General features: G+C 52.9%; 1 protein-coding gene across 3 annotated transcripts in view; it reads right to left on the bottom strand.

Annotated features, from left to right (window-relative positions):
- Positions 1 to 13,537, bottom strand: part of GSG1L (GSG1 like) — a 197,569-nt gene extending 184,032 nt beyond the window's left edge. For all 3 annotated transcript variants that reach the window (XM_032842683.1, XM_032842684.1, XM_032842685.1), the window contains exon 1: positions 13,160 to 13,537. In XM_032842683.1, the coding sequence (XP_032698574.1) occupies positions 13,160 to 13,502 (343 nt within the window). In that variant the 5' untranslated portion in view covers positions 13,503 to 13,537. The remainder of the gene's footprint in view (positions 1 to 13,159) is intronic.
- Positions 13,538 to 25,468: the final 11,931 nt, after the last annotated feature.

The raw sequence follows: 25,468 nt of genomic DNA, 5'->3' as shown, positions 1-25,468 counted from the left end.
TATCTTGACAAAAGATAAAATCCACAATTTCACAATGAAAATATAACTGTCATGAATCGTTTTGTGATGAATAACATCGAATCAAACTTCATAAAAACTAAAACTAGCAGAGACACAAGTAAAAATGGAAAGAAAGAATTCTATGGAAGGGAAAGACTTTGACCTACTTCAGCTTTTGGAATATCAAGACAGCAGAGAAATAAACAAGAAAGTCCTTGGATAATACTAGCTAAAAAGCTGCTTTACCCAACACACAGGGAATGTCCCTGTTTTTTCAGGGACATTTACCAAGACACTGCCCCCAAAATATTTAAAGATTATGAAACAGAAAGTTCACAGGCCACTTTGTCACTCAGCAAAACTAGAAATTGATGCCAACCATTTCAGCAAATGAGACAAACCACTGGGAAGTTTCTAGTGCTCTACTAAATTATTCTTGGATTAATGAGAAATGAAACTGAAATTTCAAAACTATAAGAGAAAAAGGGGCCTGTGTGGCTCAGTTGGTTGGGTGCCTGCCTTTGGCTCAGGCCATGATCCCGGGGTCTTGGGATTAAGTCCCAAGTCGGGCTCCCTGCTCACTAAGGAATCTGCTTCTCCCTCTGCCCCTCCCTCTGCTAATGCTTTCTCTCTCTCTCTCTTACCTTCTCTCTCATATAAATAAAATCTTTAAAAAAAAAAAAGAACTGTTAGAGACAAAATTATAATATCAAAAAAACATTTTGAAGAAAGCAATGTATTTTGGAAACTCACTAGACAGGGCCAAAGTGAGGCTCAGAGGAAAACTCATAGCATTAAATGCATTCCTTTTTTTTTTTTTTTAACTATGGAAACAAAGTTTACGACTCAAATACTTGGAAACACTAATAAAACAAAGCTCAAAAAACTGAGCCAAAGGAAAATAGACCATATTTGAAAATTTAAACAAATAATTTGTACAGAAAACTGATTCTTAAAAACAGGTGGCGGGGTGGGGGAGAACATAAAACAGACTGGCAAGACCTGAGCTGAAAACTAAGGAGGGGAAGCTGGACCAAATGATCAGGGCCTCCAGAATGAGGATGTGACATCTCATCCCAGGTCCTATGTAAGGATTTCAAGCCAGTGTGCATTTTCTGGAGGGTGTGAAAAGCAACATTCACCAGGGCCCATATTACACTCAGCAGACGCCAGCAAGAAAAACAAGGAGTCCACAGGACAAGGAGCACAAAAAGGAAACCACTCAAAGGGAGACTTTTCCTTTTAATCCTAAGAAAATACTGTACTAAATTTTACGCAAGTCAGTTCAAAACTCTGGATGAATAAATTATTTTCTGAGGAAACACAACTCACAGAAAATTGACTCCGTGGTGGAAAACCAAAGCGACCCACCACTAGGGATGGACTTCTTCTGCCTAGAGTGCTCCTCGCCCCCATAAGGCTGCCTTCCTTGGCTTATTCGGGTCTCACTTCAAGGAAGTTTCCATGACACCCTATCAAAGACTCTAATCTCAGGGACACATGAAGGGCTCAGTTGGTTAATCATCTCCCTTTGGCTCAGGTCATGATCTCAGGGTCCTGGAACTGAGCCCCACGTTGGGCTCCCTCTTCAGCGGGGAGTCTGCTTCTCCCTCTCCCTCTGCCACTCCCATCCTGTTCATTCTCTCTCTCTCTCTCTCTCTCTCTCTCTCTAATAAATCAATAAAAGCTTGAAAAAAAAAAGGAATCTCAAGTCTTCCCATCAGAGTAATTCCAACTGTTTGTTTCCTACCTATCCCAGGAAAAGTGGTTTATTTGAGAGGGTGGGGAAGGGCTATTTTTAAATAACCATTCTTCTGACAAATCGAGCAGAAGGCATGAAACTGAAGGTCAGGGTCTGCGGATCTTCAAGGAATAACCAAAGACCAGCAACTAGAAGCAAGGCCTAGGGGAAGCCATCTGGGTCCCAACACTAGCTCTGCAAGGAGGTCCTCTCCCCTCAGAGACAGAGTGTCCTTGTCCATAAAACAGAGCTGGTGTAGATCATGACCTTCAGAAAATGGGCTGCCTGTCATTGGGGCATTTGAGGTCCATGAATGTCAGGAGGAAAAGCGTTATAGAAAAAACAAATCAGGCTGAGTGGTGGAAGAGGGTATGCTGGGCGTGGGCAGTCAGTTTTAAATGGTTGACCAGAGAAGACCCCACACACACATTTTATTAGTGAGGGGGTGGGAATCTGGGAAAGAGTGTTCGGGATGAGGAAAGTAAGTGTAAAGGCCCTGAGGCAGAAGCACGGGGGGAGTAGGTTGCACAAAACCCAGCAGCAGAAGCAGGGAACAATGTAGTGGGACAACTTAGGTCCGGCTCTGCAGCCATTGGGAGGACTTTAGCTTTACCCAAATGAGATGAGGTCACGTGAGGGACATCATCCAATGTGTACAGGAACCCTCAGCCGACTATGGGGGACAAGGAGAGGCAGAAAGACCAGTGAGGGGGTTGCTGGAGTCATCCAGGCAAGGGACCATGCTGACTCAGCCACGGTAGCAGAGAGAGGGCGACACATGGTTGCACTCTGGATGCGTCTTTCAAAGAAGCCAGCAGGATTGGCTGATGGATTGAGCGCCGTGTGTGTGTGCATGTGTGTCTCTTGTCGTTTGTTGAGAAGGGGGTGAGAGGGGTAGGGTGTGGGTGTGGGAGCCATCCCTGCTGTCCCCAATCGTCCCAGCTCCACTCTTCCTAGGCCCGTGGTAGGACAGCCAAACCCCAGCCCCTGAGGATGTTAGATGTGACCTTGAGGTTTGTTCTGGCCAATGGCAGGTGCCCCTTCCAGGCAGAAACACATCCCGCTCTCTGGCCTCAGCAGCCATGGAGGCCCAAAGATGGAGCCTCTCTTCTCTAGGTCCCTGATGAGGACAGCATGATACATGGTCCCCACGGCTGCTTGGATCTTCCCAGATTTGCAGTGGGCTATGGTAGCGGGAGGCAGCCTGCCCCAGCTGGGGAGGGCGGGAAAGCAGGGGCTTGTGTGGGCTTTGTTCATTCCCTTCGAACCTCCAAGCAGAGGGAACAACTCAAGATTTGTGTCCACCCACCCCACCCCCCAGCTGTGCTCCAGGAAGGCTCTCCCTCCCCTCTCCGCTTCTCCCAGGACAACCCAAAAGCGCTCTCCCAAGGCAAGGCTGGGAGGGGTGTGATGATGGGGGACAAGGCTGGCAGCCGAGAGAGCAGCCGGGGAGAGACGGAAGCAGAGAGTTAAGCCTCTCCCTCCCCTTTTCCAGAACTGGACCCTCTGACAGAGAATACAGGGTGGACGGAGGCCTGGAGAGAAGGGAGGATAAACGGACACAGACAGAGGGGCGTGGAGTATCCACAAGTGTGTCCCCGAGGCGACAGGGTGAAGATCTAGTTGGCTCGCTGGGAAGCTGCCTCCCACAGACCGAGTTTCCTAGATCATGAATGACTGGTAAAAATAAGCTGGGACAGTCTGGAGGGGGGCCCCCCAACAGGGCATGGGTGAAGGGAGGAGGGAGAGGGGGCGAGGGGTGCCCTGCCTTCCCCACATGCCCAGGGCCAAGGGAGGAAGGCCCGGAGGGGCCGCAGACCCCGGTGCTCCTGGAAAAGAGGCCATATAGGCCCCATCTGGCCTTCTGGGCTCCTTCAGGCTCCCCTCTGCTGCTCCCCTCCAGGTCCCCGGGCCTGCTCCCTCCTCATGCCTGTGTGTGTGTGTGTTTGTGTATATGTCCGTGTGTGTACCTGTGTGTGTCCCTGTGTCTGTGACTCTCTCCCTCTGTGTCCCTTCGTCTCGCTCTGCCTCTCTCCACTCTACTCTGTCCTCTCCCCACCCTGGTCCAGCAGTCACCTTGGACCCGATCCCTGGGAGGCTGGGACACAGGACAAGGCCCCCAGAGCCACTGGCCATCCCCCCCAGCAGGGAAGTGGCCAGGCCCCTCACCCTACCACCGAGTTATCCAAACGGCCTGGGCAACATGGGGTCAGGCCCCATTCCACATCTCACCAACATCACCACCCAATTACAGAGTTCGGGTCCCTCCTGTTTGTTTCTGCAGCTGAGGGACTGTTTGGGGAAGAAGGGATTCTGGCCTTCCATTTGGAGTAGATATCAACCAGGAACCCCTGGAAAAAGCCTATCCAGAAAGCCTGGTACCATTACTCCCACTTTTTAGATACAGAAACTGAGGACCACGTTAAACTCAGAAAATGAAAAACTCATGCTTGCTCTGTTCCAAACCATGGTCTCCACCAGTGTCCCCACCAAAACCACTTCTTCCTTGGGATCCATGAGATCTGGGGGATAGGCCTGGGGACCTCCAGGGGCTCCCTATGGGCCAGGAGTGCTGTGTGACCCTGCCCAGTCACATTCTCCTCCACCTTTCCCCCGACACACACACAGCCTGCCCCCCGCACCCCTCCTCAATGGTTCCTTGGGGTTTGAGCATTCCCAGGATGGGGAGACACTGGGTACCTACTCTCCAATCCCAAGGGATTTTGCCACTTCCTAAGGACCGCCGTGTCCCGCCCCTGGGACACCACCATGGCGAGCTGAATACAGTCTCCCGTCTGCTCAGAGGGGATCACTTTAGGACAAGAGCTACAAATCGTAACGAGGCAAGGAAACAAATAAAAAGGTCATTTCAGCAAGCTGCCTCAGGAGGACACAGGAGCTAGGGGTTTGACAAAGGTCTTCGGGCAGAGCAGAGACTTACAGATCCAGGGGAACAAAATTTCGGGCCAGGAATGTCCAAGAGCAAACACCCTAAAGTGGGAAATCAGCTTGGGGTGCCAAGAGCAGGGAGGCCAGAGGGCAGATCAGGGGGAGCAGAAGGCGATCAGGGAGACAAGAGAGCAGGAGGCAGGAGGAGCCCACAGGCAGGGGCTCAGGGTCAGGGGAGGATGAGGGGGCCGGCTCCACCCCATACTCGGCAGAAGCCAACCCCAGCCCTGCCCACTGCCTCATTCCCAGATGCAAAATGACAGGGCTGTCTCCCAACGCTGGTGCTCACGCCTGCCCATGTCCCCAAGACCCCCGGGGAGCTAGTTAGAAATACAGATTCCTGGACCTCACCCAGGCCCACCAAGCAAAAAGTCCAAGGGCAGGACCCTGGGGCTTTGCATTCTAACAAGTTCTCTAGAAGAATTGGGGAACACAAGCCAAGGGGGTATTGTTGTTACACAGCGTTCCATAGCAAGAACTCACTGCTACACCCCTCCCACTCTCAGAACCACGTGGCTCAGGCAAAGATGTCTCCATCTCCAGCACCACCCTCTAGGGTGTGACCATGGGACCAAGGCCACAAGTGACCAAGGCCTGGCTACCCTCTTGGGCCACAATGATCGGTTCAGGGCTGTTGATCCTCTGAGAACCAGTTCTGGGACTGTTTTGTTGGGATGTTGGGAAGGAAGACCTCATTTTTCCACCGAAATTCTTGGAAAGACAGGAGGTGAGCTCAAAGCTGTCAGGGACAAGGCGGGGCAGGAGGCACTTGAGAATGACGCTAACTCAGAGGAAGGCAGAGCCAAGTGCTGGAAGGACACAGATTCCCAACAGCCCTGCTTGATCCAGACACGACCCACACCCAGAATCTGCTCACGAGACTTTCTGTTAAGAGACATGACAGGGGCGCCTGATGGCTCAGTCAGGAGAGTGTGCGACTCTTGATCTCAGGGTTGTGAGTTTGAGCCCAAGGCTGGGTGTAGAAATTACTTAAAGAGTGGGGGGGGGGAGGTTTGGGGGGAGACACCTGGGTGGCTCAGTGGGTTAAGCATCTGACTCTCAATTTGGGCTCAGGTTATGATCTCAGGGTCCTGGGATCGAGCCCCTCATCGGGCTCCAAGCTCAGCATAGCATCTGTTGGTCTCTCTACCTCTGCTTCTCCCCCAACTTGCACGTGCTCTCTTTCAAAAAATAAATAAAATCTTTATTTTTTACATAGATTTTATTTATTTGTTTGACAGAGAGAGAGATTACAAGTAGGCAGAGAGTTGAGGAGGCAGGCTCCCTGCTGAGCAGAGAGTCCGACGCAGGGCTCGATCCCAGGACCCTGAGATCACGACCTGAGCTGAAGGCAGAGGCTTAACCCACAGAGCCACCCAGGTGCCCCAATAAATAAAATCTTTAGAAAAAAAATCAGAATCTATACAAAGAGAGAAACCATAGTTCCTTTTTTTATTTTTTCTTCCGCTTAAGACCATTTCAAATGAGTTTCTCTTGCTTGCAGTGACTCCTAGAGTCCTGGCCAATAGGGCTCACTCCTTTCTGGAACATCTGCCCAAGCGCCACCCATTGCCCTGGTGCCCAGTTCTAGTCCCCTCTGCCCACAGGACCGGTTGTGTAATCCTACCCCTGCCTCCCAGAACACAGCGGACAGAACCAGCTGCGGCTCCCAGAACCATGCCGTCCCATCAGATTCTGACTCAAGACCGTGAACCAAGAGATGTGGAATCGCATCTTGTTTCCAGCAGAGCTTGCCTCTAGGAATTTCAAACTGGCAAAAGGAGGGTTGGCTCACCCCCCTTGGAAGTGTTAGCTTTTGGCCTGCAGGACAGGCTTTTTTTTTTTTTAAAGATTTTATTTATTTATTTGAGAGAGAGAGAATGAGAGAAAGAGAGAGCATGAGAAGGGGGAGGGTCAGAGGGAGAAGCAGACTCCCCGCTGAGCAGGGAGCTCGATGCAGGACTCGATCCCGGGACTCCAGGATCATGACCTGAGCGGAAGGCGGTCGCTTAACCAACTGAGCCATCCAGACGCCCACAGGACAGGCTTCTTATTTTTTAATCGAATCAGCTCCCAAATTTTAACTGTCCATAGGTTTCCCAAAAATACCTGGAGTTTTGACAAAATGGACAAGGGGGTCCCATGCGGGCTCCCACCCGGCAATAAGAATGGGTATCTGGGGCTCAGGTCCTCACAAACCCCCCTCTCCCTCTAGGGCCCTATCCTGTTGTCCTGGGCTGGCCCTTGTAGGATTTGAGTTTGCGGGAGGGCCCATCATCTCAGGCATCCAGGAACCCGGGTGGGGCTCTGAGAGGCCTGGTGATTGTGTCTCCGCCTGGACACTGTGGGGGACAGCTGCTCCCACAAAACACATCTTTTTCCATACTGGGGCTTGAATCTGCTTCTGTCCTTCTTGGGATCAAAAGAGCTTCACCACCACAGTCCTGCGGGCAACCCAGAGAGGCCCCAAGTCATGACACCCGCAAAAGCCTGGTACCCCAGACTAAACAAGGGCAATGACCACACTGAACCCCTCAGCTCCCCATGGGGTCCCACGGAGCACAGCTTCTCAGGAGCAGAGAAGAGCAGGGAATGAAGAGGGAGTGACTGACAACTCCGTGGGAATGACGGGCATGGAGCACAGAGCCGGGGCCGCTGGCTGTACCCGGAAGTCCTGAGTTCTAGAATCCCAAATGCATTCAACACACAGTCACTCCATCCTTACTAAGTGCCAGCCTGTCTAGGTGCTGGAATGCGACACACCATGACATGGACCAAAGTCCTGTCCCCATGGAGCTGGCAGGGGAGCAGAGGAGAGAGATCATAAAGAAGATAAACGAGTATGATATGTAGCGGGTAACACAACAGTCACAGCCATGGGGGGAGAAGGTGGGAGGGAAGTGCTGGGGGGAGGGGGACGGTCGCTGATTGAGAGGGCGGGTCAGAGAAGGCCCCTGGGAAAGAGGACATTTGAGCCCAGGCCAGCCTGCCTTGCAGACATCTAGGAGAAGTGTCCCCAGATGGCACGAACAACAAGTACAAAGGCCCTGGGGCAGCAAGGTATGGGCCTCTTCAGGAACCAACAAGGAGGCTCTTGGGGCTGGGCAGAGTGAAGGGGGTGGGGTCAGAGAGGCTATGCAGGTACACTGCAGGGCCTGGTCAGGGTCAGGATTCTGAAGGGAGAGCTGCAGGATTCGCCAGCGGACGATATAGGGACATGAGGACCAGAGGCGCCAAGGAGGACTCATCCAAGGCCAGAGCCCCTGGAAGGGGGAGGGTTGTTTCCACAGTGAGGGGGCAGGTGGGTCGGGGGCAGCCTGTGGCCTCCCGGGAGGGCCCCCTGCCACTCCCGTGGGATCCCAGACTCTGTGTTCACAGACCTGCCAAAAATCCATATGTTTCCGCGAAGTGTCTGCATTTTCAAATGTTGGCGACTCATTCCAAGACTAAACACTGCGGAGCTAAAAGAAACAGATGGAATGTTCCAAGCGGACCCGCAGGCCACAGGGTTATTCCCAGCTCTTACTGGGTGTTTGCTGGGTGCCAATGGAGCGCCCACACCATCAGCTTTACCTCCAACAGGATTGGTGAGGCAGCTCTGATGGTCCCTGTGTCCCAGCCAAGGAAACTGAGGCCCAGAGAGGGCAAGCCTCCAACCAAAGCCACACAGCAGGCGAGCAGTGGTGTGGGGGCTGGGGCCCCGGCTGTCTGTCCCCAAAACCGGTCCTTGTGGGATTCTCTGTTGCCTCCATCATCCAGACAGAAAAACACACACAGAAAACCTTCATTCCATGCATGAGGAAAGAAAAGGCCAGAGTGGGAATGGGACTTAGCCAGAGTCACTCGGCAAGTTGGCACTGGAGCCCGGACTCAAACCTGGGGCTCATGACTCCCTTGCACAGCTCTTCCTCTGCTGGAGGAGCCCGGGGAGCCAGACCGAATTGGGTTGGTGGGGGTGTGATGCCGCATAGCAGGCAAAAACCAGGTTCTGGAAACTTCTGCTTGGGTGCACATCCCAGCTCTGCCACTGGGTAGCTGTGTGTGCTTGGGCAAGTCACTTCACCTCTCTGTGCCCCAGAAAAGAGCTTGAACCAGGGCACTAAGCTGTCAGAGAGCTGTTCTGGAAATGGAAGAAAACAACATTGGTCTTGGGCTAGAACCACGCCTTTCGAAGTCCCAGTCTTCACCCATCCGACAATCCTAACACAAAGCCCGTCTGATATTACACCGACACACTCCCAGCACTAGAAGCTTCCTCGGTGGGGACATCATGTCTGTCCTCATACTCATGAAAAAGATCGCGGCATGATTTAAGGGAGCAAGCAGAAGATCTGGGGGTTTCTGTAGAAAAGAAAGGGAAGCAAGAAAGGCAAGGGTCAGGGGTCAGCTAGGGGTTTTTCCTTTCTGAGTGAGAATGACCTCACCCCACAAGCACTGGGGTGTGTAAAGGAGGGGTTGTGTGTGGTGGGCACCTCAGTGAAAGGGGAGAGGTCCCTTGTTGGCCTCCCTGCAGGGTAGCAAGACACTTGGAGCCCAAGAGAGAGCAGCACTCCTAACAACAACGAATATTCATCCCACCAGTGTTTGCTGAGCACCTACTATGTGCCAGTGTCCTGAGCGCTAAGGGAGCAGGAGGGAACAGAGCTGGTGAACTCATCCGCCACCTTCACAGAGCCAGCGGGCCATACACAAAACAGACAAGCAACGCTGAGGTAAAGTCCGTAGCAAGTGCTAGAAGGAAAAGCAAGCAGGAAATGTGTGGAGAGATCAATTCTGAACTGGGTGGTCAGAGAGAGCTTAGCACTGACTTGAAGAAGTTTCCAGAAATAGCTCTGCGGCCATCTTCCACCTCCGACAGGTGCCACCGGCTCGGATCCCCCATTCTACAGGGGAGCAGACTGAGGCTCTCGCCCAAACCACATTGCCAGCAGGAGACTCGAGGAGCTGCCATCCTTCACAAATGGCGGCGTCCCTCCACCCATTCCAGGGGAAACAGTGCTCCCGCTTCCCCTGACCCGTCCCTCCCTTCTCTGTGGTTGCCTCAGTCCCACCTCCCTCCAGGCATCCTGGCAAGCCCTCCTCGACCCTCCCTTGCCGCCCCTCCAGTCTCCTCGAGTCACCAACTTACTCAGGTTCAAACACAATCGAGATGAAGTCCAACCCCACCTGTACTCCCAGTTAGGACCACCCCACGCCCCACCAGCCCATCTCCCCACCCCCAGACCTTCACTATTCCTTTTCCAGACCTTTCCTCTGCTGCCCCTGCCCGCAGAATGCCAACAACAGGCGACCACCCAGCCCTTCTGAGCATCTAATCCAGGGGAGAAATCCAATTTGCGTGAAGGGCTTGGGGTAATTCTGTGTCAAGGCCACATTCCCTTTCTGTTTGTTGAAGGAGGCTGATGCTCCTTCTTAGAGGAAAGAGAAGAGCTTTCTTTGTGCCCGGTCTGGTGAAATTGTGTCTGTTTAGGACAAGCTGCAGTTTTCCTTGGTGAACGCTGTAGATTTTTTCATGTGGGTAAAAGGGCTTATTAGATTTCCCCGTGGCTGCCCAGAGTGGGGAGAGGCTCTTCTGGGCACAGAAAGAAATTGCCGAACAAGCATTGGAGAGGAAGGAGCAGTTAGCAAGCACTGCTTCTCCCGGAGAGGTCAGGGTTTCGTGGCTGGCGTTTTCACTGGGGTGAACGTCAAATGTTGGGAAGCAGAGAAAGCCTTCCCTGTAGTTTGGCCGGGAGGGACAGAACATGGCCCTTGAGGTCTCAGGGAGTGGGGAGAGAGGAGAGCAGGATTTCGTAGGGGGCAGAGGGGCGCTGGGGCAGTTTTTCCCCCTCTTCAAGTAAAAAATAAATTAAAAAATGGTCACGGAACGCAGAAGAAAGGTTGCCATAGCAACAAAAGTTTGAGGCCAGGTACTTCTGACATCCTTTCAGGACCACAGAGGGGGCGAGACAGGATTTGGGCATCGCGGGATCAGCCAGGGAAACCATCCAAGCTGGCTCAGACCTCCCAAATTCCTCACCGGCTCTGACAGGCTGATAACTATTTTCCGAGCGCTCCGGGAGGAAAATTGTGATTTTCTGGGAGGGGCGATCTCTAGCCAACGGCGAGGAAGAGAAAAGGGGAAACCGTGGGTTTGTTTTATTTACCCAACAAACGAACCACCCGCGTTTTTACAAACGGAGGACTGGGGAGGAGGGTCTGTGGCAGAGAGCACCCCCCCCAAAATGGTGCCCATCCCGGATCCCCCCAATAGCATCCATCATTCACTTCACCCTGATCCCCTTCTGTCACTGAAGATAATCGGGGCCCCCTCACCAGCTGGGATGCCTGGACGAAAACCTCTCTGAACCCCCAATTCCTCATCTGATAAGTAGGCACCCTTGGAGTGAGTGCCAGGCACGGAGGTGTTGGCAAGGAGTCAGCCAGATCTGGCAGGTGAGACATTCTCGCAGCGCCTGGTGTGCCTTAAATTCTCCATAAATGGAAGCTAACATTGCTTTAAATGTTTTTCAATTAATAATTTTTATGAAAACTTCTTGGGCTTAAATATCCCATGTCAAGCCCTGGCTGAGTGTTCCACACACTGCAAGAGGTGGGCCGTGACCTTCAGGGAGAAGCCAGGAGAGACCTCAGTGAAGACGCTCAGCCAGCCATCGGGGGGCAGGGACACCCCTGGAGTCAGGGACCCCACCAATCCAGAGACGCAGCCTTGTGCTTTTAAGTCTGTAAGCAAAGGACGGACAGGGAGGCTGCGCTTCTACGCAAAGGGGAAACTCGGTGACAAGTGGAGGTGATGTGTGGGGACCTCTACCCCAAGAAGTGCAGATGTCCCCCAGGATAAGACGTTACGAGGCTTCTGTGGAAAAGGTCATGGTCAGACTGAGTGGAAAGCCGAAAATTTTGGCCAAGATACGTTTTGAGTTTCAATTTTTTTTTTTAACTGCATCCCAGAGTAAAGACTTGAGTTCTGAGTGCACATCAGAAGGGAGTCTGATGGGGCGAGACCAGTTCCGAGGTTTAACCCTATTCAAACGGCAGGTGTCTGGGAAACAGCTAGCAACACACAGGTGTGGAGAGAAAAGTTCAGCGGGGCACCTCCAGGGGCAAGGCAGTGCGGACATCACCCCATGAAACCCCTGGTTTATCATCCCAGGCCCTCATTCAACATGAATCCCGCAAAAAAGTACTGATGACCTCCTATCCGCGAGACATTACCCAGCAGCTGGGGATGCCCATGAACCAGGAGGCCCCAGGCCCTGCCCTCACAGGGACATCCTGTGGACATGGAGGACAAGAAACTAGTGACCACAGGCAGGCTCCAGAAAATCTCAGGTTGCGCCAAGAATGGTGGAGATAAAGATGGTGACAAGGGACAAAGTTAGGGAACCTACTCCCCAGGCCTCCTTGGGTTAATTTTACGCCTTCTTGTCTCTCTATCCTTTAGACAAACAAGTCAGGTCAATGGCTTATTCTAAACAAACTCCATTTTCACCCACCCCCATCCACATCGGAGTACACACATAAACCCCGCTGGAGCGCATGGGAGAGCTGGGCAAGCACAGACTCTTAACCTTGGTGAGAGAGGTCAGTTCACTCAAGAGGGTCCCCACGCCCCGACCTAGAACACCACAAGGTCTGGGAGATGGTGTGGCCCAGCACCCACCCCAGGGCCTCACTGCCTGCCCCGGGGCGGGCAGGGAAGAGGAGCGAGGCCATGGGAACAGTCTCATCTGCCTTCTGAAAAGTCACCCTCCCACCGCCACCACCATCACCACCACCAATTTTGAGCCGAGCTGAGCCGAGCCATCCCGCTTTCCCGCCGCCTCGCCCACCGCCCGCTGCATCCTCTCCCGGGCGGGGACCAGGACACGAAGGGCTCCCCTCTGGGAACCCACCGACCTCCCCCCACCCCGACTCTCGTGCGGCCCCAGCCCCGACTAGGAGAACGACAACCACCCCAGGCTCCGCGGACCTGTGGGGTGGGGGGTGGGGGGTACCCGAAGCAGCAGTCGGTGCGACCGCCCCCAGGCGGGACGGGCCGGGAAGGGGGAGCCGGTGCCCCGCGAACGAAGGCGGGGGAGGGGGCGAGCCCAGAGACGAGTTCTGGCGCGGAAAGGAGCGCGCGCCCCGCCGACCGGCCGCTGGGCTGGATGCCCGGGAGACGCGCCTCCCCGGGGCGCGGCGACGTCCCCAAAGGCGCCGGGAGCTCGGGAAAGGAAGCAGCTCTGCCCGGAGCCCCGGCACAGCGGCGCGTCCCGGCCGCCCCCGACTCTCCCCCGGCCGGCTCCCGCGCGCTCCCCGCCCCCGGGCGTGCGGCCGAGCCCTGCGGAGCGCGGGGCTCCTCGGCCGGGTGCGGGGAGGTAGCGCGGGGCCGGGGCTCGGGCCGCGGGGGCCGCGCCGCCGGGAGCTTGGTGCGGGGTGGGGGGAGGTTAGCGGGGCGCCGAGCCGCCGGCGCCGCCGCTCACTCACCGAGCCCGCCGAGCTCCTCCTCGCACGAGTACCAGATGCCGGTGTGGAAATTCCTGAAGAGGAAGCGGTCGTCGCCCGTCTCCCAGCTGTAGAGCGCGCCGCCAGGGGGGCCGTTCCCCGCGGCGGCGGCGGCGGCCGTGGCGGGGGCGGCGGTGCCGTTGGTCGTGGCGTTGGCGCCCGAGTTGGGGCAGTTGGCGCGCCCGCCCTGGCCGCAGCCGGGCTTGGGGACCCGCTGCGTGCCCTGGCACCAGTGCGTGGTGAGGAAGGCGGTGGTGGCGAAGAGCAGCGCCAGCAGGTTCAGGGCCACGGCCAGGAGCGCTCGGCCGCGGCGGCTCGTCTTCATGCCGCCCGCGCCGCCGGGACCGCGCCGCCGGGGGAGCTCCGCGCGCGAAGTTGGCAGCCGGCGCCCCGCGTCAGCGGCCGCTGTCCGCCGCGCCCCGGGGCTCGGGCGCCTGCGTTCGGCGGCGGCGGACGCGACGCGGGCCCATGCCCCCCCCCCCCGGGGGTGAGGGCGCGGCGCGGGGAGAGCGGGGGGCGCGGGGGGCGGGAGGCAGCGGCGGAGCGGCTCCGGCGCGCCCGGAGCCCGGAGCGCGAGTGCACCTCGGCGAGGAGCCGCTGGCGCCTGGCAGCGGCCAAGGCGCAGGGACGCGCGCCCCTCCGTGGGGAGACACCTGCAGGCGGCCGGCGACACTGTTCCGGCGCCCGCCCTAAGCAGGGAGAGGGGGCGCCCCACGCCGGGCGCGGGCGGGGGACCCGGAGAGAAGGGACGCCTCTGAGGAGCCACGCACCGGATTGGAGGGGCTAAGAAGCGTGGAAAACGCCGGACAAGGCGCCGTCTCAGAGAAAGAGGATCCCTGCGGGGGGCGGGAGGGCGCGGGAGAGGCCACAGACCTGGCCAGGAGGGGGCATCCTACTCAGTAGAGAGTACTGGGCTCCCCAAGAGGGACAAGGACCGGCGGGAGGAAGCACTAGGAAGGAGTCCCAAAGGGTCAGGACTGCAAAGTTTCCTGGGCTTCCCGTAGCCAGGGAGCTTCAGGCTCAGCTGAAAGGGTTGCCTTCTGCGGGACCTGGACTCGCAGGACCCATCCGATGGGGTGTCCCCCCGCCAGGAATGCAGGGTTGTAGAATCTTTGGGGTTTGTGCTTTCTCTGGGAGTCACCCAGGGGGACTTAGACTGTGTAAACCAAAAGGAAGGGCTTGTCTGGCAGGTGAAAGCTACGGTCACGTGTGGTCTCTATTCCAGCATGGAACAGCAGCAAAGGTGGCAAGAAGTGCCCCACACAGGATGTTGTGTATGACAAAATAAGTTTTCTCCTGCGGGCCATCCCCGCTTGAGATCCAGGGCAACACCACCCAATGAGGTCTGGACACAACGTTGTAGCTGCTAGGTAGGGGTGTCCTGTAGACACCATCTGCCCGGATGCTTCCATATTGGGCTGGGGACAGAATGGTCAAGAATACCGACTTTGGGGTCAGGCAGTTCTGGGGTTTGACCAGGTGGAGGCTTTGAACGTGTCACTTAACCTCTGGGAGCCGCAAGTGTCTATCTATAAAAAAAGGCGGGGGGGGGGAGGTGTAATCAGGAGGTATTGTAATGAGATCCTGCTTGTAAAAGCATTTGGCACATAGTAGGTGATCAGTAAAATGCCAGCCACTATGATTAACATCTGAACCAAGATCAGTGGACCAAATCTGCACAGACCTTTTCGGGATCTCTAGTGCAAAGCGGTATTGCCCAACAGGGAGCACTCCCAGCCCCACCTTGTACTGAGATGACCTGAACTCCCTTCTCACCAGCAGTGCATGGGGCCGAGATGCCCAGGGCTTATGACAATTAATTTTATGTTGATTACAAGCGCTCATTTGAATTCTGCCCAAGCTGAGAGCTGCTCCAACAACCCCCAGCTTATGGGATGGCAGGGCTGGCAGAATTCAAGGTTAACAGAGTATGAATTGCCTTATTCTGGTGGGTGAACCTGTGCTCATGGTCAGCTGGCGGGTGGCAACAATTGTGGGCAGTGTCCCTGGCAGGATCTCTGATGAAGGATGGCCGGGGTCTCCAGATTCGTTCATTAGATCCCTTTTCTGGCCCTATGCAAGGCCTTCCCAACTATTTTGAGAAGGAGGACCTCCATGGGATAATCATGGAGTTGAGGGGATGGCTGGACAGAGAAAATACATCATGGACAAAAACTTGCAAGGACTTCAGTGTCACTTTTAAATAGCTGTGTAATATTCATCACAGAGTGTCTGTACACTTCTGAAAATCAATCCCTCAGATGGAGACTTGCGACAATGGACATGTGGGCAGGACCTGGTGACCTTCAGGCTGGGAACTCTGCCCTGGGCATTCGAAGCCAGCAGATCCCAACCAAAATATGACTCAGGGATCACACCGTCTTCAGAAATACCCTGAGGAAGCACAGAGGGGGGTTGATATATCCTTCCACTCATTGAGCTCCCACTAGATGCTCAGAACCGGGGAGAAAAGAGAACACAAACGTTAATACCTATGATGTAAGGTGTGCAAGTGTTAAAGGCCAAGGGCAGAAATAAAGCAGGGGGCAGGGATAGAAGTGAGGAGAGCGGGTTGGAATTTTAAAGCAGGATTTCAAGGAGAGCTCACTGAGAAGATGACATTGGAGCAAAGGCTTGAAGGAGGGTGGAAGCAAGCCATAGGGACATCCTGGAGAAAGGAAGTTCCAGGAAGAGGGAGTACCCAGTGTAAAGGCCCTGAGGTAGAGCAATAACTCTGAGAGCAGTGTGGCTGGAGCTAAGCGGGCAGCGAGGAGAATAGCAGAAAACAAGGGTACAGAGGTGAGGAGGTGAAGGTGAGAGATCAAGGCCCGCGTAGACCCTTACGAAGACAGTGGCATTTACCCGAAGTAAGGTGAAAACTTCAAGCAGCTCTGAGCAGAGGGGAGACATGATTTGACTTAGGGTATAACAGGACCTCTCTGGCTGCTGGGTGAAGAAGGGTACCAGCCAGTGACCAGTGAGTAACTCCAGGCAAGGTAAGGCTAGGTAGGAGCTCAGCCCAGGGTGATGACAAAAGCAGTGGAGGTTCTGGGTCTGTTTCAAAAGCAGGTCCAGCAAGAGTTGCTTCAGGATGGAACAGAGGGTGTGAAGACAACCCTGGGGCATTTTGCTAGAGCTTCTCCAAGGACAGAGTTGCCATTGGCTGAGACAGAAGGCCTTGGGAGAAGTCGATCCAGGACCACACAGGGAAGATCAGAAATTCTGGCTGATTCCACACCAGACCTCGGACTCAAGCTGTGGGGAAGTTTGAAACAAAGACAAACTCCTTAGGCTGCCCCTTGGAGAGGATGGGTGTTTTCAAATCATCACTAGCAGGTGAAATCACCTCGGGGGTGGCCAGGGGTAAGGAAAATAGCAATGGGGTGTTGCCCTGAGGGGAGAGAGATGGGGCTCAACTCTGAACACAAGGAAAAGAGGGGAGCTATAGCGGAGGGGCAGGGCAGGGGGCGATGGTGGGACATCATTAAGAGAAAACATCGTGGGGCGCCTGGGTGGCTCAGTGGGTTAAAGCCTCTGCCTTCTGCTCAGCTCATGATCCCAGGGTCCTGGGTTTGAGCCCTGCATCGGGCTCTCTGCTCAGCAGGGAACCTGCTTCCCTTCCCCCTCTCTCTGCCTGCCTCTCTGCCTGCTTGTGATCTCTGTCTGTCAAATAAATAAGTAAAATCTTAAAAAAAAAAAAAAAAAAAGAGAGAGAGAGAGAGAGAAAACATCGCAGCTGGAAGGAGTCCCGCTGAACGGCATTGGCAGGACTCTCACTGGCAGCTCCGGGGGAGAAGATGTCCAGGGTGGGGATGAGGAAACTGAGTGGGTTTCAAGGGTGAAGGATTCTTGCTGAACCCACCCAGTGGGATTCTGGCTAAAATGAGACTAAGCTGCCAAGGACGGAGCCCAAGTTCAGGGTTAGGTTAGGAAGAGGGCTCGGAGTGTCCTGACCCTGCTCTGGTCAAGGAGACTCTTTGTCAGGAGTGAGTGGGGGTGGGATTTGTTTAGGGGGCCTGAAATGTGGGCCCAAGCCCCTGGTTCCTCTCTCTTGAGCCACCGCCATAGGTCAAGACCTCCCGTTTCCCTGCTGCCCCCCAGCCAGCCCCGTCTAGCTCCCTCCCCTGTACTTGCTCCTACAGCGATGAGCACAGCCCCTCGCCTTAACCTCCTTTCCCCATAGCCTGCCCCCGGACAAAGCCTAAACGCTGTTCCAGATCCTTCGAGATGGGCTCCGGCCTGCCCCTTAGCTTGCTCCTCCCACTGCCACAGACACCAAACCACTTGGCTGGTCTAACCATCCGGTCCTCAGACCATGACCTTGGATCCCTGCCTCCCTCTGCCGGAGCACCCTTGCTCTCCTTCTCTCAGCTGTCCTTCCAAGGGCTGTTTCAACATCACTCCATTGCAGAGGCTTCCCTGGCCTTGCCCAGCCCTTCTCAGAGCTGCGAGGCCTATGTCCACGCCTGTCTCCCCGGCAGGCCTGGGGGCCCCTCGAGGTCCCCCCCACTGACAGTCTGAAGGCCAAGTTTGGCCCATGAGTGTGCCTTGTTTGGTCTGCTTGGGCTTGCTTCCATTGTGTGTTACATTGTCGTGAGTTACCAACATTCCATAATCAGGAGATTTCATACAAAAATCTAGATTTCTAGATTCTTTCATAATATCAGATTCTGTGCCCACACCAGGCCTGTATCTTTGCCTGGTAACCATCGGCAGAAGTCCCTGTGTGGGGGACACGAGGAGCCACAGTCCGTCCAGGCCATAGACACCTGTTGGGGCCCTGGGACTGGTGGGGGAGCGGGGAGAGGCAGGGACACGCATTTGAAGCTGAGAGCTTGGAATCAAAGCCCAAAACATTTTTTGATAAAACCAGTCCATGAGGGTTATGGCTGGGAGGTGGCCTGGTGGCCGGGAGAGCCCCAGTGGGGGGGTGGGGGGGCTCTGGGGGCCGCTCACAAAGGTGGCTTCAGTTTATGAAAACTCATCAAGCCATACAGTTGGGAACTGCACACTTTTTTTATATTCCACAAATTTGACCAGAAAAAAATGTTGCTATTTGTAACGAAATTCCTACTTTTCAGGAAATATGTATATGCACTGAAGGGGCATGGCCCACAGACCTTTTGCTTCTGACTTTTCTTTGGAATCGGCTGATATAAAGGCACTGGGTAGTTTCTGGGCCTCCTAAGTCCCTTCCTGTTTCCTAACCCTTCAAAACAGAGCTTGGGAAACCAGAGCACCCCTTATCCTCTGGGCCCTCCTAATTATAACAAGGATTAGTCGATTAGCCATTATTGGAGGTTTTTTTAAAAACATTCACTCTCAAGGTATCTAAGCATAATATCCTCTTTATTCTCCTGGTGAAGATGCCATTCCAGGCTTTCTTTGAAAGCAACACCCCCCCCCAATCCCGGTGCCGCTGTATTTAGAGGCTGTTTGGTGCTTGGGGCGAGTGCTCCCAGGAGAGGAAGGGACCCTAGAGCTCCGAGCAATCAAAGAAGTCCCAGGGGCTGGGTTCTGCCAAAGAGAAAGGAGCCAACTTCATTAGATCAGCCTGTTCTTTGAAACTGTCTTGGCTCTTCCGACAACTGTTCAAGAAGAATTTATCGGGTCCCTGCTCTGGGCCAGGCATGCAGCGAACATGACAAGCCAGGTCCGTGACTCCACGGGGCTCGTGTTCTTGAGAGAGAGGCAATGATAAACAAGGACGCCGCTAATAAACTCGATAATTGTACATGGTCGTCAACGCAGTGGAGTGAATGAAAGAGGGTCGGGGAGAGAGAGAGAGACCAGGGCCTCGCTAAGGAGGGGAGTTGGAGCTGGAGAGTGTCAGGTGTTAGGTTAAGGGTGGTACGTCTGAATTTTCATCCAGGCTCTGCCACATCTGGGCTACACCCATCTCTCAGCCGATTTTCTCATCTGGGAATAGGGGAGAGGGATGAGAACGCCAGCATGTGCTGAGCATGGGGAGCCAGTGATGGCTGTGGAGCAAAAGAATGAGGTGGACTGGGAGTGTTTCCAGAAGGTGGCCCAGGTGGCCCGCAGGGGATAAGGAGTGGTGGATGGGAGGTGAGTGTCTTGAAGGTATGTCAGGCTCACGCCACACACTGAAGGCTGCTCTGAGGATCCTCGAGTCAGAGTCTGTGAACATTATTTGGCACCAACTGCATGCCAGGCACTTTGGTCAAAGAGATATCATTGAACCCTTATGGGACCCTTACGGAGAAACTGAAGCTCAGGAAGGAGCAGGGCAGGGGTCAGAATAATCCAGGGCTTGTCTCCCTGGCATCTTCGGGTGAATCCATGGTCAGACCCACGACCCAAAGTGAACCCTCCTTCCTCACTCCCTGACCCCCCTCCTTGTTCTCAGCGCTCAGTGGGATTTTCCTCAGTCTCAAAGGTCTGAAGATGGTCTGTTTTATTCCAGTCTTGAGAGAGATGCCAGGAGAATTGGGGAGAAAAAAGATGTTTTCAGGCGTCTCCTGGACCAGCCCCTTCTTGGGCTGTTTCTCTGTGAGCAGACCTTTGGAAGCACTTGTTTGCTTCCCTCTGCTGCCCTCTAGGGACCAAGAGGAGCACAGCTGACCTTGCTTTCCGGGACTGGGGAAGACCCCCCCCCCCCACTTCCCCACGCACCACCAAGAAGCTAACACTGCCTGGGGAGAGATCTGGGCAGGGCGGGGGGACCTGGGACTCCATAAATGATTAAGAGCAGAAGTCTGAAGCTGAGAATCAATATTTATAAATTCCATAGTGATGCACAAATATATCACGAACAGTATAAAGCATATATACAAAAACCAGAAGAATTTAAAGGGCATAAGGACTAGATAAACACGACTTTTAAATGTTTCTATTTTATTTGATAACAGCTTAACAGACCTTTCAGTTTTCACTTGGACATTCTTAATGGGTTTTGAACCGCTTACGATGAACCTGGGTGTGTTTTGTTTGTTGATTTTGGAAAAGCATGGGTTAACACCGCGTTGTGGTGGGTCAAGGTCTGGTTTTATGGAAGGTTCTTTCCATACATGATTTGAGCAGCTCTTACAGCTGAAAGCGATGTTGAAATTTTGATTTACACAAAGATTGATCAATCCAAATGGAAGAAGAGTCTTGCGGGCTACACTTCCTGGGTATCGATACTCACATTCGAGTCCCATTCACAAAATAGGGAATCATTTTGAATGAAATTTGGCTAAGCACAAGTTCCTGATGTCCATCACTTAGTCTTGCAGACAAATCAGCTGATTGGTATTTGCATGTTTTTAGCAAACGGATTCAAATCCCCCTCAAAGTTTTCTTTTGAAAGATTTTGGAATTGGTGGAAATTTTCTGTTTTCAAGTCCTTAAAGCATGCCGACTTGTAGAGTTTTTGAAGGAAACATACTTTCATTGCTTTTCAGCAACAAATGTTCATTAAAATGGAAGGATTTCCAAACATCTGCTTCCAGAATGTTCTTCCCAACACCTGAGTTCCTCTCAAAAAGCAATGAGTCTCGTGCATTGTTTAAAAGTCACCTTCTTCTTGAAGGAGCAGATTAGGTGCATTGTCTTTTGGGGGACAAATAGCTGACAGTCACGTGTCACCCCAAAAGAGGCCAGCTAATGTGGGCACTTGTCTTTTCCGTGAGAGAAAAACAAGAGCCTCACATTCAGCCTCAGCAGCTGTGGATAGTTCTCCTCAGGGTTGCTCCTCATCTCATAACAAAGGATCACGGAGATGTCGTCTGTGGAAAGGTCTTGTTCTTAGCAGTAATAATATACACGATGAATACAACAATAGAAAATATTGATTCTGTGCCAGGAGCTAAGCAGGCTCCCATCTATGAATTCATTATACCCACAAGCCACACGATGAGGCAGGCACGGGTCTAGTCCTCTCTGACAGTGAGGGAAACTGAGGCACAGAACTGGGCAGAACTCGGAGGGGTTGACCAGAAAGCTTTCTTAGGACATGACAGCTGTGGTTGTGATAGACGATACTGTCAAAAGGGAGACTGTTAGGAGGGCAAGGGGGAAGTCCCCAGGCTGAGAATATGGGGACCCTTGAACTTGGGGACCAGAGCTTTCCCCACCACTCAGGAGACACTGTGGGTTTCTAGCAAGCTGAAGTCCAGGACTGTGTGAGGGATGCCCGAGTCCCACACTCCCATGGAAGGTGAGGGGCAGAGAACTTGCTGGAAAAGAGTGCACCTTGCCTGTGTTGCTGAGTGCTGCCTTATCTTCCTCAGCTTTATAACCGAGACACATCTTTTGGAGCCTTTTGTCTTTACCACACAATCTGCTAACCAGTGTGTGCGCACACACACACACACACACACACACACCTGTCTAACCTTCCATTCATTGGTTCAGTCTCCCAAGTAAAAGTAAAAGGACATCCACTAAACGCCACACAGAGTCCCCAGAGCTTTACACACATGACCTTGATGGTGCCCTTATATCCGCATTTTATAGATAAGAAAACTGAGACTGGAAGAGGAGTGTCCTCCCCAAGGTCAATGGCAGAGCTAAGGTTCAACCCCAGGCGTGTGACTCCCGACTCCGGTGGCCCAGGATGTCTTGACTTGGAAAGGGCCTCCTCGGGAGCCCTCTGAGAGGTCGACTCCATTCTGCTTGTTGGAAGTTTTGGACCAGAAAAACAATCTGTTGTATTAGAAGAGGGTTTCATTGAAATTGTGGAGTCAGGGCGCCTGGGTGGCTCAGTGGGTTAAGCCTCTGCCTTCAGCTCAGGTCATGATCCCAGGGTCATGGGATCGAGCCCCACATCGGGCTCTCTGCTCTGCAGGGAGCATGTCCCACCCCCCAACGCCCCCTCTGCCTGCCTCTCTGCCTACTTGTCATCTCTGTCTGTTAAATAAATAAATTAAATCTTAAAAAAAAAAAAGAAAAGAAATTATGGAGTCAGTGAAGCATGGAGGGAAGAATGGAGCCCCCGCTTGGGTTAAGGATATTATTGAGAGAAAATCTAACCCTGGCCAGCACCCTCCAGCATGAACAGTGAACCAAGGATGGCACAAGAAGTAGGTGGCTTGGGGCTATAAATCAAAGGGGTTGTAGTAAGTCTTCACGCTCAGGAATGTGGATATTACTGGTCTCAAGGGGTCATAATCAATGGGAGGAGGAAGTAGACCAGGTGTTTGTGGCTTAGTGTGGCCCCTCCTGTGTACACCTGTCGTGTGGCTGCACAACAGGGGGGCCTGGACCCTGGGAGAAGGCGGAGCCTGCCTTCTTGGTGGTTTGGGAGAAATACAGTGGAGTCTGGAAGCTACTGTGGCCTTTCTTCCTGGGCTGTTGTTCTGGCTCTGATACTTATGTCTGTACCATATTCTATGTATTTCTGTGTCATACCTTTTGCCATGTAACTATGGAGTAGCCTTCCACTGTGGGCGCACTGCCCTGGCTCTTGGCTTTGGATTTGGCCATGTGACTTGCTTCGCCAATAGTATAAGGTAGAAATATTGTTGGGCCAGTGCCAGGCTAGCCCTCAAGGTACCTTGCATGTTTCCAGATGCCCTCTGTCATTGCCAGGATAAGAATACACCTGAGCTAGGCTAGCTAGCCCCAGGAGGAGGACCTTGACTGACAGCCCCCCAGCTGACTTCCAGATAGGTGACTGAGCCCAACAAAGACCAGCAAAGCTCCCTCGCTGGGTGCAGCCTAGATCAGTCAACCAACCAACCCACAGGTCCACACGAACAAGCAAGTATTGCTTCAAGGCACTGACTTGGGGGGGTCGTTTGTTACATAGCATTTTGGGAGCAAAAGCTAACCAATACAGTGGACATTTGTGTTCTCATTCTTTCACATTTCCAGTGCCCATCCTTGTCCCTGATGACCTGTGTGAGGCATGTCCTCAAAGAGGAAGGACACAGATGGAATCACTGGTGGCCCCAGGCATCCAGGCAGCAGGTCTGGGTCACCAGGAAGATGGGAAGAGGTCAAATGGAGACTTCTCCCAATTAGAACTCTCAAAGCTTCTCCAGAATCAAAGTATATAGGATCAACAGAACTGGAAAAGAAAGTGGAGAGCAGAAATGGCCAACATATGTCCCAGAGATGCTTGTAAAACATGCCTTTATAAAAACATTCCTTTGCGGTGGACAAGAGGGAAGAAAGAAAGGGGACTCACAAGGACATCGGCTGCTCTGTTGACCCTTGGTGTCTTCTCATGACATGGCATCATGGGCAGAAGTGTAGCACCTTTGGAGCCAGGCCATGTGAGTTTGAATCCCAGCTCTCCCACCAATCACTATGTCACCTTGGCCATTAAGTCTTTCCGTGTCTTAGTTTCTTTGTCTGTAAAGTGAGAATAGTAGTAGCCTCTGCCTCAGACTTCTTGTGAGAATTGCCTGAGTAATACAGGAAATGCTTCAAGCCATACTGACTCTACCTGAGAGTCTGTTGAGGGGTTCACCATAAGAATATTTGTGGGTTCCTGGAACAATGCGAGGGTTTCATAGGTATGGGCTCCTCCCTCTTGGTGTACCAGTCAGCCATTGCTGTGTAACAAACGACACCAAACACAGTCACTTAAAACAGCAAGAAGCTTTTATTAGCTCTCAGTATCTCTGAGTCAGGAATTTGGGATTGGCTTGTCAGGGGGGTTTCTGGCTCAGGTTCTCTCACAGGGCCACTGCCAAGATGTCAGACGGGGCTACAGTCCCTGAAGGCTTGATTTCCAAGATGGCTGCCCCCAAAGTTCATGCTGGCTGTTGGCAGAAAGCACAGACCACCCTGCCATGCTGACCTGTCTACAGTGTGGCTTGAGCTCATTCACAAGATGGCAGCTGGCTTCCTCAGAGCCAGTGATCTTGGAGAAAATGAGGCAAAGCTGCAATGTCCTTTATAATCTAGCTTCGGATGACACACTGTGTAATTTCCATAATATTCAAGATGTTACAAAGATCAATACCAGCCAGTGTGAGAGAGGACTCCTCAGAGATGTGAATGGAAAGTGGGGATCAGTTAGGGACCAGCTTGGAGGCTGTGGACCACCAGCTCAACATCCAACACTACCCCACAGAAGATGTTCTTTATCTTCCCAGAATTGTTTTACCATTTGAGAGCCATCTTCCTTGCTTTCTCCATTCTTTCCTTTCTTCTTTTCTCCCTTCTTCTCTTCCTTTCATTTTTCTAAGATTTTATTATTTATTTGAAAGAAAGCACTAGCCAGAAAGAGGGGCAGAGGGAGAAGGAAAACAGACGCCCTGCTGCACAGATAGCCCGATGGGGGGCTCCATCCCAGGACCCCATGATCATGACCTGAGCCAAAGGCAGGCGCTTAGTGGACTGAGCCATCCACGTGCCCCCCTCCTTCCCTTATAATAGCTTTTCTTCTGATTATAAAGATAGCATGTTGCAAAAACTTCAGAGAATACAAAAAAGTGTTCATGTTGCCTATAATTTCACAATGATTGGGTACTCGTTTTGGTGGATAATTTGGTGTTTTCATGCAAAATTTTATGTACATTTTATAAAATCTTAATAACACCACACACTCAGTTTTGTATCAAGCTTTTTACATTTGAAATCATATCACAATCACTGTTCAATGTCATTAGATGTTGTCAATAGTAATAGCCATTAGTTAAGTATTTAGGAATGTTCCAGACACTATACTGAGCTCTTCACATGATTCACTTAATTAGCACAAAAATCCTCCGGGTGGGCATTATTACTGTGCCAATTTCACAGAGGAAGAAATTGAGGCTCAGAAGGGTTACATGACTAGCCTGGGGTCACACAGGAGATAAATGGCACCATCAAGACTTCCGTTCAGATCTGATGGCCCCAACTGCACTCTAATGGCTGCAGAGTGTCTCACTGTGTGGATGTCCCACCACTACAAGAATAATCTTCTGTTGTTTGACAGTTAGGTTATTTATAGTCACTCATTGGCTCATGCAGTTGAAAAGCCCAGGGGGAGATCTTGCTTCAGGTGTGGCTTGATCAAGCAGCTCAAAGATGTCAAGGACTTGGGTCCTCTTCAGCCTCTGGTTTCTTTCTTTGGCATTAGCTTCATCCTTCTGCCCTTGGCTCCATAAGGAAGTCCCCAGAACGGACGCGATTCCTGACCTTACATTTTCACATCATGCCAGCTCTTTCTCGGACAGTGGGGAGGTTTTCTCTCTCTAGGAATCCCCAGCCCATGATTCTTGATGCCTCATCATGGATGGGGAGAATGGGATGTTCCGATTGGCTTAAGCCAGTCAGGATGCACCCCTGGAGCTGTGGGCGGTTCAGCCCCCACCCAAACATCAGGGCTGAGACTGAGAGGTGGCTACA

This window comes from Lontra canadensis, unplaced genomic scaffold, assembly GCF_010015895.1.
Source record: "Lontra canadensis isolate GAN:19392208 unplaced genomic scaffold, GSC_riverotter_1.0 scaffold132, whole genome shotgun sequence".
Lineage (NCBI taxonomy): Eukaryota > Metazoa > Chordata > Mammalia > Carnivora > Mustelidae > Lontra > Lontra canadensis.
Note: the sequence above shows the minus strand (reverse complement) of the source record. Positions and strands in the feature narration are given on the sequence as shown.